Below are 20567 nucleotides of genomic sequence, written 5' to 3'. Positions count from 1 at the left end.
GGAGCCTGTCACTCAGTCACGTTCTCTGCATTTTTCATTGTGTCATATTGCTTTGCATATTGCTTCAGTTTTCTTTGCTTTCAGTGTTTCTTTTTTTAAGGTACATGTTTGTATTTTTACTAAATTATTATATGCCATGATGTTAAAAATTAAATAATACTGAGGGTTTATGATGAATGAAGTAGTCCCTCACCCCACACCTCCTTGGCCAAGACTCTGCTATTATGGGGAACCTATTTGAACTGTCTATGTTTCTAGTTCCTCTATGAGTATCTCTATAAATGCAAATAATATGCTTATACTACTACTTCTTGATTCACAATGTTTAGGTTATCTCTGGGCTTTCTGCTACCATATAAACCAAAAACAGAATTGCCATGAGTAAATTCTGTTTAAACAATTGGAGAAATTATATAGAACTTAGAGACATGTTTCCCCATAGTTTTAAGTCACATTAGTACATTGTAAATTGTGAATTCTAAAGAGAAATTGAAGAGAGTGGGTCACTGACTACCCTCTCCTATTTCCCCACTGTCATTTAGTTGTGTCCTTATATTTGGATTCCCTATACTTTCTAACCTTTGCCGTTTGAAATCATATGCTTATGTTTTTATTTCTCTAATAGTTTTGTCAATAATCAGTCCTATCTTCTGGTTTTATTAATAGGTTCTTAGCTTCTTTGGACTTTCTTTTACCTCTGGACCCTCCCAACCTCTGTCATCTGTACTTTTATGATTATTCTCTAGTCTCTGACCATAATTAACTCCCCATGAATACATACACTAAGAAGGTATGCCTAAAAAATGACAAATATTAAACTTCAACTCCCTGATTACAACCATGTAAATACTGTTCATTGAATGGCTAACTAGGGTGCTGTGCTTTCCGTTTTTACAATTGTTTGTTTCTTTGATTTTCCTAGAGATTGTCTTTCTTCTTGATTAGATCTTTAGCATTTCCACAGTTCCCAAATTTGCATGGGTAGCATTGAATCTCAAAATATGCCCCTTTCCAAAGTTTCTTCTTCTCCAGCTCTCCACCACCTGCTTCATCAGCTGTTCTAGACAGGCCTGCTCCAAAACCGTCTTCCTGGGAGTTCTCCTTATTGTTCTCCTGCATGCATCCACTGTTTCCTAGATTCCACCTCTGTCTCTTTTCTCCTTATTTTCTCCTTTGTTCTGCTAGGGCAAATTCTCCAGTAGCAACCTAAGAAAGGAAGTATAGGAGTAATCTTTCTCAGACTTGAAGCACTTGCATTTGGACTGCTGTAAGTAATGAAAAATCTCACTTCTGCTTTCTAAACAAGTTGCAATTTGTCATTTTTGCTAGGAACTCTGAGGCAAATGATTTAATTATTCAGCAGTACCATCAGGGAACCAGGCTGTTTTTAGCCTTTGCACTCTGATGTTTTATCCTGATGCTTACAGCACATTCTTCCATTTTGAGGCTAGATGAGGAGGGGAAAGGGCAGAACCCTCACATCTGTCTCTTTGTTACGAAAGCAAGTGAGACCTCTGCTGAATCTCATTGGTTAAAGCTAGGTCATATACGACCCCCTACCCACCCCCCATATGGCATGTGCTATTGTTTTCATTCTGTCCACACTCATCATGGACAGTTTGGGTGTGGAGTTTTAGACTCTTTTCACTGAACAATCTCACCCTTACTTCTTATGGTAGGTGAGAAGGTGTATTTGAGAAGTCTGCCCGGTGGCTTTGTTGTAGCCATCACAAGAGTCCAGAGGTCCAGCTACCTCCATTCATGATAAAAGCCAGAGGAGTATTTATATCCACCATATATATGCAGTATATACGTTGACAGAGAAAGGGAATCCAGGTTTGGGTTTTTTTGGCATCAACTTTTATCTTGGATATAAAATCTTTGTAGCTCTAAGACTCTAAGAGGGACTAAATCTTAAGATGGATTCTCTTTGAAATGGCCTTTGTTAGTTTCTTCATCTGTTAGTTCTGCTCCCAGTAGATATTCCCATGAGCAGTTATGATCCTTCTCTTCACTGAGGACCACAGTGAAGCAGGGGTCAAGTCTTGGCCTTTCTCTCTCTCTGTGGAGGCAGAGAGGTGAGTTGATGTCCGGTGGTGGGAAAAGGAATGCCCTTCTTTTACAGAGACTGATGGAGCTGTGCTGTGTCCCTGTAAGACTTGATCCTGAGCATGACCGTCCTCACTGATTTGGGGCAGGAGCCCAGACAGTTTCTTGGTGGCAACCATAGCAGTGGTGGGACAATGTCTTCCCCCAAGGACATTTGACACATTTTGGGTGGGGGGTCTATTATCGAGGCTCAGGCCATTACTGTGGTGGCATCATTCTCGCCTCTTACTGCCTGTTCACACTTGACAAGGCTTTTCTCACAATACCTCCAAGCGAATCATGTTTTGTTTTTGTTTGGCCACGCCTCATCACTTGCGGAATCTTAGTTTTCTAAGCAGGGGTTGAACCCTTGTACCCTGCAGTGGAAGCGTGGAATCTTAACCACAAGGCCACCAGGGAAGTACCAAGAATCATATTTTGATCCAATATTTGGTTAACTTCTTAGTGTGACCCGCTTCTGCTGGCTCCAGCAGTAGCATCCAGCGGCTCAGCACCTTGTCCAGCAGAGACTCATTTTCATAGAAACAGGTGTAATCCTGCAACATCACTGAATTCACAGTGACTTAAATACCCATTTGAAATCCTCTGTTCATACTGATATATGACATTATCTTCACGTATGTAGTCATCACGGTGACTAACTTTTATGTCAAGTATGTAAACTAATGGTGACAAAAATGTCTAACATCACACTTCAGGTTTCTTCAAAAAATGTTAAATGTGTATCCTATAGAACTAGAGAATTCATATTTTGAAACCTTGTGTTTCCTTTGCTAGTATTGTAGACAGCACATTGTGTGGATGTCTGTGGAATTTGAAATAGAAGTTAACTCTGTGTTAAGGTTACTATTTATAGTATTACAATGCCTGTCTATGATTTTTGAGTGTCACAAGTTGATTCTGAGGTTATCTGTAGATAAGGAATATGTCTTGATGACTGCTTACTAAATGGAGCTTGTGTCTGTGAATTTGTGAGCATTTTCCATGGACTTGCTGTCGGGATGTTCACGCTACAGAGAGGGGGTCCACCATGCTAACTCTGCAGGGGGCTCAGGCTTGTCCATCTCTAGCTTTCACGTTACAAGTGTTTTCATGTCTCCCATTCTTTCTCTTCTATAGCTTCATAATTACCATTTGTAGGTAGTAGGGAAACAAGAGGTTGATGTGATAACCTTATTTATTTTTTCTTTAAGTTTTAATATATGGACTTTAGAAAAATGTCCTTTTTTCTAAGTTACCTCCATTTCCTCCGGTATAAATCTGTGGGTTATTTGGGTTGTATAAATGGGTTATTTGGGTTGTTCTCCCTTTTACAGAAGGCTTATGATGATTCCCTGTTGCTTCTCATATTTAAGAATGAAGGGAGGCTACCCACTGTTGCTGTGTGCCATGGAGGGGCAGGCAGATGGGAGCTGGCTATCCTGGAGCACCCTTGCCCACAGTCCAGAGAGTATTCTTTCTCTGGGAGCCGGCGACTACACTAGCCACCCTAGTTTCCCCCGGACATATCAGTAACTCTCTTTAGAGAAGAGCACCTCCAGGTGCTTCCTAGGGCGGGGTGGTTGCAGGACACCTGGCTTTAGGACATGGGTGAGCAGAAGGCTGTCCTGATGGCAGGTCTTCAGGTGAGCCTTGTCTTACCCCTGTACCACCTCAGGCTTCAGCAGTGAAGTACCTCCCCCATTTGCTTCTCCACGCACACCCTGGACAGGCCCTTTTTGAAATAAAGGCTGGTCAAGTTCACCCTTCTGTATCTTATACTCTATGTATAGTAAGCTGTAAGAATTCTTAGTAGTGAACATTTCAAAACAGATATTAGTAAGAAATCTATTATCTAGTTGAAACACTCCCCCCTCCACATTTGTAAATTAAGAAAAAATGCTGCCATTTCCACTTTTAATAGGAGAGTGAACCTGTAAGCAAATACAGCAGAAACTCCTTTCTTTGGGCTCCACACAGCCACCCTCAGCCCCTCGCTGGAGAAGATGAAGCCATTATGGAAATGATGAGTGGAGGAGGAGGGTGGGCTTCCTAGGGTGCTGGGAGCTGGCTTGCTAACCAGAAAGTGGAAAGTGTCACAGAACAGCACTGATAAGAAAAGCAGCTTCTCGAAGATCAGGACCCTTACTGCCACTGAGAAGTGGGAAAAGAGGAGGCCATGCAAGGTGGAAAGGCACCACCAGGGGAGGCCAGAGCACCCGGAGGCCTTAGCTGAGGGACACTGCCTACCTCTGTTTGTACACCCTTTCCTAGTTTGCAGAGCACTTTTACATTTAGTCCAGTCAGCCTGGGCAACAGAATGTACATCAGGTGTCTCCAGACTCAGCTCCTGTGCACCTTCCCTTTTATGATGTTTATGGGAACATTCTTTTCTCTTGGCACCTTGTACTGTTCCTAGTCCTGGAATTTGAAGACTCTGGCTAAAAGAAATGTGATTTCTCTGCATAAAAAATTCAGAAACCCTCACTACTGGTGGTATTAAATGAAATCCGCAGACAAGCAAAGTGTATCATTAGTACAGTCAACTTTAAGGGTGTAACTAAGATTCTACTTCCCTGCACCTGAAATCTTTCTCAGATCACCTCATATAGCAAATTTTTCTGCAGTTAATTTGACAAAATGATTATGCCTTGTCTCGTAGTATCTCTTCTATTGGTGTTGTCTGCTGTATTTATTAAACCTATTATGTAAACCTATCAAGAAAGCTTCATATGAAGTAGCTGTTTAGGAAACGTTTACAGATTTGGTCTGATAAATAAATATAAGCTACCTTTAGTTATCTTCCTTAGATATATCTATGATTCACTGAATATGTTTAATCTTTGATTGATTTGTATGAAATGTAAAAAGAAATAAAGGAAAAATTATTAACCCAAATCCATGAATATAGTATATTATTGCAGCTATCATAAAACTGAGAGCTTCTCCAAGTTAAGTCTTAAGAGTTTAATGCTTTTTCCTAATTTAGTCTATTTTAAAACATGCCAGAAATCACTTAATATTTTGGACCACAGATCATGATCAACACCATGGGATATGGGTGCAGGGTGCCGTGGTTCCTGGCAGGACTCATCTGCATGGCCTGACTTCCTATCAGGAGGGCCCCCTCTGTCAGCTGGAGGCCGTGGAGACAAAGGCCTGATCTTCTCTCGCAAAGGATCTGTGGTGGCACAGGCCATGGTGCTTCTGGTGGCAACCAGAAAACTGGCAGTACTCAGCTGGGTGATCCATGCACAGGGAGAGGGCAGGCGGGAAGTTACCAGCCCATTTGAGGGGAGGGACAAGAGGGTAGGTGATTTTTCTTAACATTGGGGTCAAAAGCAAGGAAAAGATGTTCATTCTCATTATTCCTCTTCAACATTGTACAGTAAGACTTTTGCAAGGGGAAAAAACAGAAGGCACCATCCTATCTGCTGAATATCAGTCGCAGAGCTCTAATTGACACTGAACACTCCAACAGCAGCAGCAAAATACGCAAGTGTCCATGAAGCATCCATCAAGATAGATCCTGGGTCATAAAGCAAACCTCAACATACTTTAAATAATAGAAATCACACAGGCCTGCTCTTAGACCATAGTAAAATCAACTAGAAGTCAGTGGTAGAAAGACAACAGAAAAATCTCAGGAAAGAAAATTAACCTATAATTGATGGGTTAAAAATCTCAAGGGAAATAAAAGAAAGTACATTAACTGAATGAAAATGAATATATGTTCGAAGACTAAAAATAGAATTAAATTACCATATGATCCAGCAATCCCACTCCTGGACACATATCCAGAAAAACTCTAATTCAGAAAGACACATGCATCCCTGTGTTCAAAACAGCACCATTTACAATAGCCAAGACATGGAAGCAGCCTAAATGTTTATTGACAGATGAGTGAATAAAGATATGGTACATATACAATAGAATATTACTCAGCCACAAAAAGATGGAAATGATGCCATTTATAGCAGCATGGTTCCAACTAGAGATTATCATACTAAGTGAAGTAAATCAGAAAGAGAAAGACGAGTACCATATGATATCACTTCTATGTGTGTGGATTCTAAACAGTGACACAAACGAACCTATCTATGAAACAGAAACAGACTCGTGGACATGGAAGACAGACGTGGTTCCCAAGGGGTGGGAGGCTGGTGTTAGCAGATGTAAGCTATTATATATAGAACGGACAGACGAGATCCTGCTGTGTAGCACGGGGAACTATACTCAGTATGCTGTGATAAACCGTAGTGGAAAAGAATATAAGAAAAAGAATGTGTGTGTTTATATATATATATGTGTGTGTGTGTAACTGAATCACTGTGCTGTACAGCAGAAATTAACACAGCATTGTAAGTCAACTATATTTCAACTAAATAAACAAAAGAAGTGTACAGCCTGTCAGCATTGATAAGATACAGTGAAAGCGATTGAAAGGGAAATTTACAGCACTAGATCTTTATGTTAGAAAATAGGAAAAGTATCAAATGAATAATCTTAAATTCCTACCTGTCCTAGTCCATTTGGGCTACTGTAACAAAATACTACAGACTGGGTGGCTTCTAAACAGCAGAGGTTGAGTTCTCACAGTCCTGGAGGTTGGACAGACCAAAATCATGGTGCAGCTTGATCAGGTGAGGGCCCTTTTCCTAGTTCATGGCCTGGCCTTCTTGCTGTGTCCTCATGCGGTGGAAGGGGTCAGGGAGCTCAGGCTGCTTTTTTGTAAGGACACTAACCTCATTCAGGAGGGCTTCAGCCTTATAAATTAATCGCCTCCCAAAGGTCCCACCTTCTTAGCACTGTCACCTTTGGGGGTTAGGATTTCAGCATATGATTTTGGGGGGAACATGTACATTCAGACCATAGCACCGCATCAAGGTGGTTAAGTAAGTAGTAAAGTGGTGCAGCCACTTTGGAAAACAGTCTGGCAATTCCTCAGACGTTAAACCTGGAGCTGTAGACAACCCAGTAGTTCCATTCCTAGGTTTGTACCCTGGAGACTTGAAAACATGTGTCCACACAAAAACCTGTACACAGATGTTCAGCAGCATCATTCACAGTAACCCCCAAACGTAAATTCTCTTTGTGATGTAAAGGATCAGAGAATTTTTGAGTTACCTTCTTTTAGTTGCTTCTCTAAGAGTTAATTGGGGAGAAATTTCGTTGTAATTTCTAACTAAGCATCTTTATTGAGTTATAGAATAATTATAGAGCATTTTAGAAACTGATTGCTACAATGAAATAGCTTTAAAACAATGGATGGTCCATTTAGGTAAGCTCTCAGGATAATCATGACAGACTATTACCATGAAGCATGTTCTTTAGCTGCTCTTTGTGGGGAACATTGGGGGTTTCCCTGTTATCGTTACAAGTCTTCTTGCAACAGAGTGACTCCCTCTGCTCTCTTGACCTAAATTTCAGTTTCCAACAACTTGTTTCTAAATTATTAATGCTATTTAATATTTGATATATATAGAATTCAGGCTTTGCAAGTGGTGCTAGTGGTGAAGAATCCACCTGCCAGTGCAGGAGATGCAAGGGACATGGGTTCGATCCCTGGGTCAGGAAGATCCTTTGGAATAGAAAATGGCAACCTGGAGCAAGATTCTTGCCTGGAAGATTGCATGGACAGAGGAGACTGGTGGACTACAGTCCGTGGGCCTGCAAAGAGTCAGACACGACTAAGTGACTGACTACGCGCACACACACACACACATAGAGATTTATATAAATTATATATTAAAAATTACTACTTCCACTTTTTATCTGCTATTTTAAGTACAGTATCTGGTGCGTGGTAGATGTTCCATTAATATCTTTGAAATGAGCTGGGCAAGCAATACCTGATCTGTTTACAGATCTTAATCTCTCTCTGAACTTTGCAAAAATGTCCACTGTAAGTAGGTGTTACTGAGTTGAGAATAAAAGTTGCTTTAAGCTAGAACTGGAATCATTACCAAGTAGATGTTATTTTCAGAAAGCTGCTTGTTAAAGACGCCTCTGAAATTATTGGTGCCTTTGTCAAGTTGTCTCTTAACATGTATGCGTACATGGAGAAAAGAAGCAGCATGACGGCAGAGGTTTATTTAGGAAATGAGAGATTCAGGTGCTCCCCCAGCGACCCCCAGCCCCGCCAGCCGTGTTTCTGGAGCGAGTGATTCCAAGCCCTGTGTGAGCCGTGTGGCCAGCCTTCCCATGAGCTCTGAACGCACGAGCACTACATTATCCACACGTGTGGAAGAGGTAGCAGATGTCTCTCTTGGATCTGGTTGCTGTGTATCGCATTGAGGGTTTTTCTGGATCCTTCCCAAATCCTCCAGAAGGCTCTAGTGAGCTTTTAACGAAGAAAGTTCTCTTGGTGTTTGAGCCTCTGGGTTCCCCAGGAGAAGCCCCTTTGGGTACAAGTACATCTGGGGTGTGCCCTGCAGGGTGAGTGGCGGCTCCCAGCTGGACCAGCTTCTTTACTTGAGTGCCCTTGAAAAGTTCTCTGAATCACTAGTAGTTAGCTTTACATGCAGGCTATTTATTATTCCAAGGATGAATTTCAGTTAAAAGGTCAATATCTTAGATAAATACAAAACCAAAACAATATACAGGAAATAGCTCACCTGTTAAAATAATTTGTTTTTGTTTGTTGTTTTCTTGGGTTAGAAGCTTGAAAAAGTGAATTGTTGTTGGAATCCTTTGTTTCGAATGTCATTTTTACAAAATGTTACTGATTCTAATTAACCCCAGTGCAAAGGTCTCATCTGCCTTCTGAGTGCCTAGTGGTGATGACAGGTCTGGTATGAGTCCTCGGGGGACTATTACTGTGTTACCGTACTAAAGATTATCTGTAGCCACACTTAGTGCTTTCTGCCAATAATACACCAGCATACTTCAAGGAGCTTGTTTAAGAAATCAAGGTTTCTATCAATGACCATTTTGAATTGGGAAATTTAGTTTCCAATGGACTTGGGATGAAGATGTTTCTGCATCGTCTTCCTGTCTCCTGGCCTTCCTCTGCCTCAGGTACTTTGCGAGGCTCCAGGCCAAGTGCCTGTGGACCACGAGGTGCAGCCTGAGGCAGGTCTAACACAGAGGCACTGAGCAGACTTGCTGCCCAACAGCACCGCCTGGCTCTGTCAGGGCATCGGAGCACCGCCTCCACGGAGGACAGCGCATGGACCTCCTGACCCCTGCAGAAGTCCCCTTAAGCCCACCGAGCACCCTTGTCTCTGCTTGGGGCCCTCTGTCTTGGGAGAAAGATGGCCTTGATGTGACAGACTGTTTCACTTCAGAGAGCCTGAGTCTGCAGCTCAGTGACAGGCAACAGTGAAGGTGGAAGGCCTGCAGCATTTGGGGGCTGTGGCCAGTGAACCTGCTCTTCGGTTCTCAGAAAGTAAATTTACTGTGGAAGCGGATTATAGACAGAGAAGTTGAAACTAGCACGACAGCATTTGAGAATATTGAATCTAGCTTTTACATAAACAGCTTTCTTCCTAAGTGGTTTCCTGTAGTCATCTCATCTGTGCCCGTTAGTGGTAATGCTCACGAGATGTGTGTGTGTCGGCTTCAGTCCCAGGCCAGCTCCCCAGTGCCCCTTTCACTGTTCAGAGCTGTGCCCTCCATGTCCCTCCCGGAGCCTGACCCATCGCCAATGTCATCCTCCCCCTGAACCAGGGAGGACATGCTTCCACAGAGCACGCGAGTGGAGCACTTCCGGCAGCCTCCCCTGACTCTGACACATCTGCAGCCTCCACGTCTTTCCGCATGACTCAGGTCTGATGAGCCGCAGACCCACATGGCACCCAGACCTGTCATCCTTCCTAGCGAGTTGTCACAGCAGACCTGGAAACTAATTTCCTGTGTGGAGCAGGTTGCTTCACTGGTGCTATTTTAGATCGTAGCGCCGGAGCCAAGGAGAAGATTAAACGTGATTCTGCCTTCCCTTTTCTCTGTGCTTTAAAAACCCACTCTGGTTGTACCTAATGCCACTAACCATACAAACAAAAGGGATAAGATGGTAAGTTTTATATTGTGTGTATTTTGGCACAATAATTTTTAAAAAACCCATTCCTTGAGAAATTGACATTTTTATTTTAAGTATACTAGAATTTGATGTGTATTCTGGGCTTGCTATTCCTATAACAGAAAGGGTTATTAATAGAAATACAACTTTTACTGCCTTCTATTTGAGAAATAAAACAAGGTTTTATCAGCATTAATAATGACAACACTTTACATGTCATAATCTGTGGTAGGGATATATGAGTGAACACAGCTTTGTGTGTACAACTTACAAAGTGCACCTGAGCATGCTGTTAGGCCCGGCTCCTGCAGAGCATGCGTGTTAGTGTCATAGGTGTGGTGTGGGTGCAGGAGGCCCCCAATGGGATGAGGTAGGGGAAACTTCAGCTCAGGACCAGCCTCCCCACCCATGACCAGGACTCGCCCGGTGACTGGCAATTCCCATCATTTCTTGGGGTCTCAGTTTCCTCATTGTAAAAGATCTTTTAAAATGGAAAGAAAACTTACCTCATGGGAATGTTGTAAAAAGGAAATGAAATAGCAAATGTGAAAGGAACAGTCATGCAGAGGGGATTCTTAGTAAGGAGCAAAACCTGAGAAGCATAAACATTCTTTTCAAGTTGGGAAACAAGCAAGTAGCCGTCAGCGATTAAAAATTGCACTTTCCTGCCTCATCTGCCCGCCTCAGTGCCATCATCACCTGAAACTCCAGCACCTGGTCTTCATGGAGCGCCCCCGCCTCCAGCCTTTATAACCCAAGAGTCCTTGAATAACGAGTGATTTGGGGCTGGAGCTAACGATCGTCTCCAGGAGAGGATCCCACAGCTGGGCCTCTTTTCAGGGCACTCGGCCTGGAACCCCTCAGCCTTAAGCCTCAGTCGACAGGTCCTTTCCTTCGTGTCACATTTCTGGCTTAGTCTCCAGTTGTGGACAACGGCTAAGCCACTCTCCTTCCTGTCCCCCTGCAGGTTGCTGCTATTAACCCAAACCACCCACTGGCCCAGATGCCTTTGCCCCCGTCTATGAAGAACTGCATTCAGCTGGCAGCCTGTGAAGCCAACGAGCTCCTGCCCATGATCCCCGACCTCCCAGCTGACCTGTTCACATCATGCCTCACCACCCCCATCAAAATCGCCCTGCGCTGGTAAGTGGTGCCCGCCTCAACTCCTAGCAACCTCACTCGCCCAGGGCTTGCTGTGGGGACCCAATCTACCTGACTCTGGTGGACCAAGTTCCAGGCATGAACTCAGGACCCTGAGTGGATGCTGGGGATGTCCTCTCAGGGTTCAGGATGTGCTTTCCCCCAGGTCAGGTGTGTGCGTGGTTTCTAGGAGCTTCCTCTCCATATCTTGGCTAACTGAGGTGGTGTCCTCAGTACCAAGGTAGGTCGTGCTAGAAAGTGGACTTTCTTTAAAAAAAAAAAAAAAAAAAAGCTCTAGTTATATAACTCTTTGCTTGAGTTGAAGTAGAATATTTCATATTACTTCCCTGCCATCACTCTTTTGAGAAGTTCAAAGCTCTTGTGACTATGACTGAGGAAGTACGTGGGCTATTCCAGGATGGTAGAAGCTGCATGTAAGGCCCTTTGTCCCTGGCAGGACTCACAGTGGAATGTGTGTGCTTCCTGCCTCCAAGTCCAACTACCTCCCTTAGACTGTCTTGCTCCCATGTAATATCTGCTTTTCCATTTTATGTTTTGCTGGAAACCATATACACGAAGGTAAGTAGCCCTTGGTGAGCCACAGGCAGGACAATGCAGCAGTGTGGGTTCACTGGACTCTGGTGGGGCCTCTTCCTCAACTTCCTGCCAACTTCCTATCCTAACCCCACCAGACACACGGGGTCCTGGTTCCTTCCCCACAGCCCTAGAGAAAGTACTGAGACAGGAGAGGACTCTAGGGGCAGCAACATGGTGCTCAACCCTTTGGGAGGCCCCTTGAGTGACTAGCCCGGGGTGGGTGGGACATGAAGTAGCCTCTGGTGGCTGGTTCAAGGAGAACTTGGACTTGCAGCTTTGCCTGTGTTGCAGCGTCAGGTTGACACACAGCACCTGGAAGAGGGCATCTGCCTCCCACTCCACCCCATCCCTCTCAAGTCCCGGCTGTGGGTCTCTCCAGGGAGAAGCCTTTTCTAGCTCAGCTGATTCCTAAGGAGCTAGAGGAGAAGGAGGGGGGTGATGGGCATTGGCCCCGGCTGCCGAGCCCACTCCACAGCTCAGCCCACTCAGACAGGGCCTGACTTCGGCTGCTCCTCCACTGCACTGCAAAAAGCAGAATGCATGTGGCCAAAGTGTACCTCGAGGGACCTCACCCATGGAAGAAAGAGAGCTGAGGCAGGACTGTTGTCATCAAGAACAGTCATCAAGTGTGACGGAAGGTGAAGGGAGGAACACGCTGATAACACAGTGAGACTACGAACCAGGGATGTTGATGTTGAAAAGAATCCCATAGAGACACAGGTGGGAGAACTATGGTGTTTGAAACGAAGGACACAGTGGATGGGATTCCTGCTAGGAGGGGGTGGCTGTTGCCTGTTAGCATGTTGGGAGATTACAGCAAAGAGCTGGGCTCTGGGGCAGGCAGCAGAGGGAGGGAGGTGGAAAAGCAGGAGACATGGAGGTAGAAGCTCCCCTGCGGAGAGAGAAGGCGAATGAGGCAGAGCTGGAAATACCTGAAGCCAGTGCTGACACTGGCTCCATCCCGAGGCTTCCCCAGTTTATCCCGAGGCTTGGGCTGACAGGAAAGGAGGAAGCAGGGACCTGCCCTCCCGTGAGGCTGAGGCAGCCATTCCCACACTGCCTCAGAGCATCACTCCTTTGCTCCCTGGCCATGCTCCTACCCTTGACTGTAGGTCTTTTCATTCTTTCATTTGTGAATTTTTCTATTTAATTCTCTGTACTCCGTGATCACTGTCAGAAAAGGTTTATGGTGCCATTTAACATGACCTCAGGAAGATCTGTGGTCCAGATAGCTCAGGAAGCCGTTCATTTTATTCATTGTCCAAGAAATAATTTACTAAATACCACCAGTGTGCTTAAAACCCATGTTAAGCACTATAGGCAGTGCAAAGAACCATTGCCCTCAAAAATTTATGGTCTCATTGAAGAGACAAGATGTGGCCTGAAAATTCATTATTTAAATGAGTGCTTCCTGCCAGACAAGGAAATCTGAATATTTCAGGGCATCCACGAGCAAGGGTATGGCAATAAGGGCTGTTTGTGTTTCCAGAGGACAGAGGGGCCAAGGGGGTAAGGGAGGACTTCTTGGAAGAGAGGGAAACTGAGTCTGGGTCTGGGCAGATAGTGGGACTTGAAGGGGAACAGAGAACACACAGGCAGGTGACTCCTCATGCACAAACGTGGGTCAGTAGAGGACGGCGTCCAGAAGGGTGACATGAGGTCAGAGGGTGGGCTGACATCAGAGGGTCAACTGCCTTGATGTTGGGCTAAGGACCTTGGCTCTTCTAGGTCTGGCAGGGGGAGGCGTTAACCTGGGGAAATGACTTACAAATACTGTTTAAGATAACCTGTGTAAGGATAGGGAGGGATGCCTGGGGATTTCCTGTCATTACTGCTCCAGAGCTGACGGTGCACACCAGCTCTGCTCCGGAACCTGGGCTGGGTGCTGTGTCAGAGGGGGCTGTGAGTAGAAGGGCAGGGATGGGTGAGGGAAGCAGCAGGAGGAGCATAGACGGGCCTTCTGCTCTCGCCACTCCCCACTCTGCTGCCAGCATGAGTTGATTTGTTTCTCCCCGATGCCCCCTCCGCCCAGGCTGCAGCCCTGTGGTCCTCCACCAGTCAGGAGGGCCAGATGTCCCTTCACTGGCAGCTGTGGGTTCTTACCCTAGGGTCAGGCAGCAGGCTTTCACTCCACCGTGATGTGAGGCATTGTCTCGGTACTTACCTGAAATCCTCTTTTGGAGTTAATATATAATTAAATTTTTAAAAGTAAGTATTCAGTAGGAAGCACAGTGAAAAGCGAATGAAACTAATATGGTTACCGTAGAATGGACTTTGAGATCAATACATCACGACTGTGGGTGTTGGTCATCAGATAAGCACTGCCTGGAATGATTAAGCAGAGTCCCAGGTGGGAAGATCTTTTACAATTAACCACTTTCTGCATATTGAGGAATAGAAATTAGATTGAACATAACATTTCACTGAGTGTTCTTAGCCTGTGAATAGCAATAAACCGTATTCATTGGAAGAATTGTCAAGGGAAACGTGTACTTCTTTGTAACAGCTTAAAGAAAAATACCAGCCTTTTTTTTTTTTCACATGGAGAAAGGAGACAGTTTGTCAGATAATACTTATATTTTTAGGGTCAAGGATTTCTTAAAAGTCAGTTTAATATTTTCCAATGAAAAGTGGGATATACATTCTTTGTAGAAAATTTACTAAAAAGTAAAAAAAGAAGGAAAATGTAAAAAAGATTTTACCATCATTACCACAGTTAGTGTTAACTTTTTGGTTAAAAAGTCTTTTTTTCCTGTGTTTGTATGTTTTTCATTGATGCAATTAGACTGAATTTTCAATTTCAGGTACTTAAACCTTAGCATAACAAATTTATTTATCCTTGACCACTATAAACTCTTGGTAAATGTCATTGGTAGTGATGGCATAACATTTCACTGTATTGATGTTCTGTTTTATCTAACCAAGAATAGGGCTTTAGTAATCCTATTTACTTAGGATTCAGGTATATAAAAGTAGGATAGCTCAAACTAGCTCTAGAATAGAGGTCCATGGACTTTCTCTATGAAGGGCCAGATTTTAAATATTTTAGGCTTTGTGAACTCAAGGGTCCCAGCTCTATTAACATAGCGTGAAAGAATCACAGACAGTATGTAAACAAATGAGCATGACATGACGGTATTCCAATAAAACTTTACTTACAAAAGCAAGTAATGGGCCAGATTTGGCCTGGGAATCTTAGTTTGCCAACACTTGCTTTTAATGGAAACAAGGGACTTCCCTAGTAGTCCTGGGACTAAAACTTTGCAGGGGCCCATGTTCAGTCCCTGGTCAGAGCTAGATACTGCCTGCAGCAACTAAGAGCTGGCATGTAATAAATAAAGGATCCCACGTATGGCAACAAAGATCAAAGATCCTATGTACTGCAATTAAGACCTGGCACAACCAAATGAATAAATTTAAAAAAAGAAAATGGAACCAGGATTTTACCTAAAAATGACTGCTACACTTACCTATTTGTCAAGGAACCTGAGCAATAAATAACCTAGGAAAAAGCTTTGCTCAGGAACATTCCTGTATAACTAAGAGGATGGTTTGCACTATACTCATACAAGGCATAGTTGCTAGAGAAAGTTATATGCCTTATAAACAGGATATAGCCTTATTTTGTGTGTACATAATACATGTATGTATATTTAATGCCAGATGTGCTTATAAATCTTATTTGATGAAGTAGTTGTCAGAATACATCATTCTCTGATTTTTGTTTCATTTCCTTCTTAATCTTCTTCATTATCAGAAACTGATAATATCAGTAACTCTGAAGTGAGCAATTATATTATTCTCCTTATAAATGATTTCCTTACCATATACTCCCATATAGTATGAGTCCAAGATATGTTTCTTTTTTTCTTTAGGCTGTTCTCTACTTACTAGATTGAATGGCAGAATACATTTAAAATTTTATGGATATATTTGTATGCTCCTGAAATTATAACTCAGTGGTACTTAATTTGCTGTGGGACTTGCTGTGAAATAGATTGATGCCCATCGCATTGTGTGGCATGCAGTTGTATTGTCTGTTAATGAAAATGGCAGACATTATCTCGGATTGAATAGAGGTCAAGAAATGTGTTTCCTTCCTTTCAATTAAATTGAGTAATCTCAAGGAGTTTAAATGTTAATTGCATAGTATTAATGTGTATTTGTCAGCATAGGAAGTCTGGTCTTCATCTTTGCCCAATGAGAGAGGCAGCTGCACAGACACCCTGCCCCGCAGCTGCTCTTGAGGTCCTGCATCGTCCATCCAGCCTGGCCCTTTGCTGTGTCCTGCTTGTCTCACTGCAGGCTCTTGCTTTGTATTTTGTGATACTTGTGGCATTTGCTTTGTATTTTGTCCTGAAGACTCAACCAAGAATCAGTCAGAATTGCTTTCAGAAACATTAATTCTTTCTGGTGTTTGATACTGGGATTCACCATTTACTCTCTGTACTGCTGCTGCTAAGTTGCTTCAGTCATGTCTGACTCTCTGCGACCCCATAGACGGCAGCCCACCAGGCTCCGCTGTCCCTGAGATTCTTCAGGCAAGAACACTGGGGTGGGTTGCCATTTCCTTCTCCAATGCATGAAAGTGAAAAGTGAAGTCACTCAGTCGTGTCCAACTCCTAGCAACGCCATGGACTGCAGCCCACCAGGCTCTTCCATCCATGGGATTTTCCAGGCAAGAGTACTGGAGTGGGGTGCCATTGCCTTCTCTATATTCTCTGTACAATTTTCTCAAATACAACTTCTCTGCTGGAAAGCAAACTTTCTGCCTACCTATTGAATTGGTGCTTTCTGTTTTGTCATCTTTTTCAGCTTCTTATAAAAACTGAATTAAAATGACTGCCTTATTTCTTATGTTTCAGGGCAGTTGATCTAGATACATTCATGAATATAATTGTCTTACCAATTTACTTTGTAGTAATGTCATGCTTTGGGTTGTAGACCTTGTAAGAAACTTAATTTGGGATTTAGTTAAACTTTTTTTTTTTTTTTTTTTTAATCCAGAGGCCCTGACATTGTGGCCATAACTGTAATTTGGCCCTGCTGTGTAAAGCCCAGGGGAGCTTCAGGGTAATTTCCAGTCTTTAGGTTATGTAATTTGTCATGCGCCCACTCTGAGGAAAATATTTTTTCTCCCCCAACTAGACGATGTACTCTCATTGTTCCTGTCTCTGACATACACTCAATTAAGATGAATATCATAATGTATTGTAATAGAGCTCCTTTTTAAAAAAGTTGACATGCCGAAACCTGATTTATGCTGCTGAGAAACAAATTGGACCAGACAGGATGGCACAGGCTGCTCACTCCCTCCCCTGAGCTCAGTCCTCGGGCTGCCAGAGAAGAGTAAGATTGATGGGTCCTCCAGCGAGTCTACTCAACGAGTCAGAAACAGTGTGGAGCCCTTGATGGCTGATACTGTTGAGGGTGGGGAGTGGAGCAGGTGAAGACCAGAAGGTGCAGGTGAGGCAGAGGGCAGGTCTTCGGGTGTGCATGTGATCGTTTCCCTCATTTGCAGTGGATGGTGCAACTTGCCTGCCATGTCTGGAGCTGAGAGGGAAGGAAATAAACAAGGTTGCTACCTCTCCTTTGAAGGAAAATATACGCCTATAAAAATCAAGAGCACTATACCATAGAAGAGTAATTCAGAGTGAGAATAAGCATACCTGAAGTGATAAGAGAGAATATTGGAACCAGGAAGAAGAAATATGAAAGATTAGTTGGAGATATGGGTAATTAAAAACATAATTGATGAAGTAAAGAATTTAGGGGGTGGATTGAAAGGTGGCCTTATGAATATTACTAAAGGACAGGTTAGAGAACTAGAAGACTGGTGAGGAGTTCCCACCAAAGAGATAGAGATGGAAAGAATAAATGACCAGAAAGGTAGAAGCAAAGTTTGAATATCTGAGATACTGATCATGAAAATTAAGTATAGGTTTAGGTCTCACTGTGTTAGTGATGACCACCAAAAGAATGGAAATAGAATGTATCATGTTCGCATGAGGAGAGAGAATTTCTTCTCTCCAAAAGAAGGTAGAAAAAAAAAAGCAAAGTAAATAGAAAATGTGAAATAAGATGTCTGGAATAAATTTTGAAGTGAAAGTGATTAGTTAGTTCTTAGTGAGTTGAATTCACCTCTCAAAGGACAGTGATTTTCATGTTGCATAAAAATTATCATGATACAGCATGTATCACAGGATTTGTGTTTAAAACAAAATATTTGAGCGGTTGAAAATCAAAGGGTGAAAGAGGAGAAATAGAAACAAACAAACAAAAAAGCTGGAGGAACAATTTTAATCTGCATCAAAGAAGAATCTGAGATTAAAAAAGTATTGGAAGGACAAAGAAAAATGTTTTATTGTGGTAAAAAGAGTAGACAATCAAGAAGATACTCTGATCGTGGCTTTATATGCATCAAACAATATGGCCTTGAAACATGTAAGATGGGAACCGAAAAGACTGTGGGCAGAAGTGAATAAACCAGGGATGTAGGTGCTGAGACTAAGTACATACAAAGTAAGAAAAGTAGTTTAGAGTTTTTAAATAGCAGGATTAATTAAGTCTAATAGAGGCATATAGGACCATATACCCAACAAGCAGAGAATGCACATTATTTTTGAGCATACGTGGACCATTCACAAACAAAAACTGTGTACCAGACTCCAGAGAAAGCTGTAATGATCCCAAAGAATTGATGCCATGTAAAATCTGTTCTCAGACCACCATACAAGAGAGTTGGAGCATGATAATGAAAAGAAAGTGAAAGTGTTAGTCACACAGTCGTGTCTGACTCTGTGACCATAGTGCCTGTAGCCCACCAGGCTCCTCTGTCCGTGGAATTCTCCAGGCAAGAATACTGGAGTGGGTAGCCATTCACTTCTCCGAGGGAATCTTCCCAACCCAGGGATCAGACTGGTCTCCCTGCATCACAAGCAGATTCTTTACCTTCTGAGTCACCAGGGAAGCCCCTTTAAAATGTCTGAGAACTAAAAATCTTATTCTTAAAAAAAAAATCCTTAAAGAGGAAATACTTTTTGAAAAATTATGAAATATTCAAAGCTGAATGACAGTACGAGCACAACTTTTCATGTCTGTGAGATGTAGTTAAAGCAAGCTAGGACTGAATACATTTAGTTAGAGAACGAAGATAAAAAAAAATAAAAGGAAAATCAGATGTTCACTGTAAAGACCCCGAGGGAAATGCAGTAAACAAACAGGAACAGGAAGGAAGGCGGTCCTAAAGATGAAGGCAGCCCTGAGCTGTTCATGGTGTCTCCACATCCAGAGCCCCTCTGGGTAGTTTTTCTAGAATTTTCCCAGTCAGGAGGAGCAGTCCTAGGGCTCTACGGCTCTTCATACAAATTTTGGACCAGCACTCTCATCCTTAGCTCCTCCTTCAAGCGAGTCTGGTACCTCAGTTTTCATTCTTTCGGAGATTCCCCATTATGACGGTGCTTCTTTTTGGGTTTTCCCCTTGGAGGTTTAGGGCTTCCAGTCTCTCTCTGCTTAATTGCTACAAATTGCCCAACTCTTGGTTAAAATTTTCAATTACGGTAATAAAAGTAGTTCACAATTGTTAAACATTATGCTGTACCATTACATGAATCAACTTATTCAGCCCCTACAGCAAGCCTGTGTGGCATGGCCTACCTTCAGCCCTACTCTCAAGAGGAGGGAGTTAAGGCTGCATGGTCGTAACTGATAGAGCCAGGATTCAAGCCCTGTCCTGACCCCAGCACTGACACTCCAGATGATCTGTATAATGACTGGCTTCTCATAATTTTCTCTCCTTGTCCTTGTCTTACTCTTTTTCTTGAGATCCATGTGCATGTTTAATCCAGCATGTTTAAGTTGAGTCATGGGCATTTACTTGGTAAAGGTTGTACAGGGTTCTCCAGCAAATATGCTTAGTGGAGAAACTAGAGATGCACTCTCCTTGACACTGGGAATAAGGCAAGGGTTCTCTCTGGTGGTTCTTCAGTATCAGAAGTCCTGGTCATCAGTAAGACAAGATACAATGTTTATAATTATCCATGTGCAGAGTGGGTCATGGAGAAGGCAATGGCACCCCACTCCAGTACTCTTGCCTGGAAAATCCCATGGACGGAGGAGCCTGGTGGGCTACAGTCCATGGGGTCGCACAGAGTCGGACGCAACTGAAGCAACTTAGCAGCAGCAGCAGCAGAGTGGGTCATATTTCATCAGTTCTAGGATGTACATTTTCATATCTGAACATAGCTGAGATATAGTACCATCTTTTGATAAATAACATGCCTGCTTTGGTTGGCAGCACTTTTTCTTAGCAGTATATAGAAACTCTTAGAAAACCCCACATCAAGATATGTGCTATAACCTTTCTCATGGCACTGTTTGTGAAATAACTGACTCAGTGTTCATGGATCATGGGCAAAATACCATGTTTGCAATAGGTAAAATTACTGAGCTAGGCTTACATGCACCAAAAATAATCTCAAAATCATAATGATGTTAACAGATTTTAATTAGAAAAGTCTAAAATTTACAGTCTAAGCTTTCTCTATAAGACCAGAAAAAGAGAATCGCATCAAACCCTAAGTAAGTAGAAGAAAGGAAATAAGAAAACAGTAAAAATAAACAAAATAGAAGATACACCAGAGAAATTTGCAAAACCCATGAAAATAGATGATAGTTTTTGAAAAGTTCAACAAAAATGTTAAACTGTAGGTGGAATGGTCAG

At 42.8% G+C, this 20567-nt stretch overlaps 1 protein-coding gene across 4 annotated transcripts in view; it reads left to right on the top strand.

Moving 5' to 3' along the window:
* Nucleotides 1-20567, top strand: part of RPTOR (regulatory associated protein of MTOR complex 1) — a 324493-nt gene that overhangs the window by 152295 nt on the left and 151631 nt on the right. For all 4 annotated transcript variants that reach the window (XM_069541947.1, XM_069541946.1, XM_069541945.1 and 1 more), the window contains exon 6: nucleotides 11076-11251. In XM_069541947.1, coding sequence (XP_069398048.1) covers nucleotides 11076-11251 — 176 coding nt within the window. The remainder of the gene's footprint in view (nucleotides 1-11075; nucleotides 11252-20567) is intronic.

The sequence above is a fragment of the Ovis canadensis genome, chromosome 11, assembly GCF_042477335.2.
Source record: "Ovis canadensis isolate MfBH-ARS-UI-01 breed Bighorn chromosome 11, ARS-UI_OviCan_v2, whole genome shotgun sequence".
Lineage (NCBI taxonomy): Eukaryota > Metazoa > Chordata > Mammalia > Artiodactyla > Bovidae > Ovis > Ovis canadensis.
This window is presented reverse-complemented; position numbering and strand designations above follow the sequence as displayed.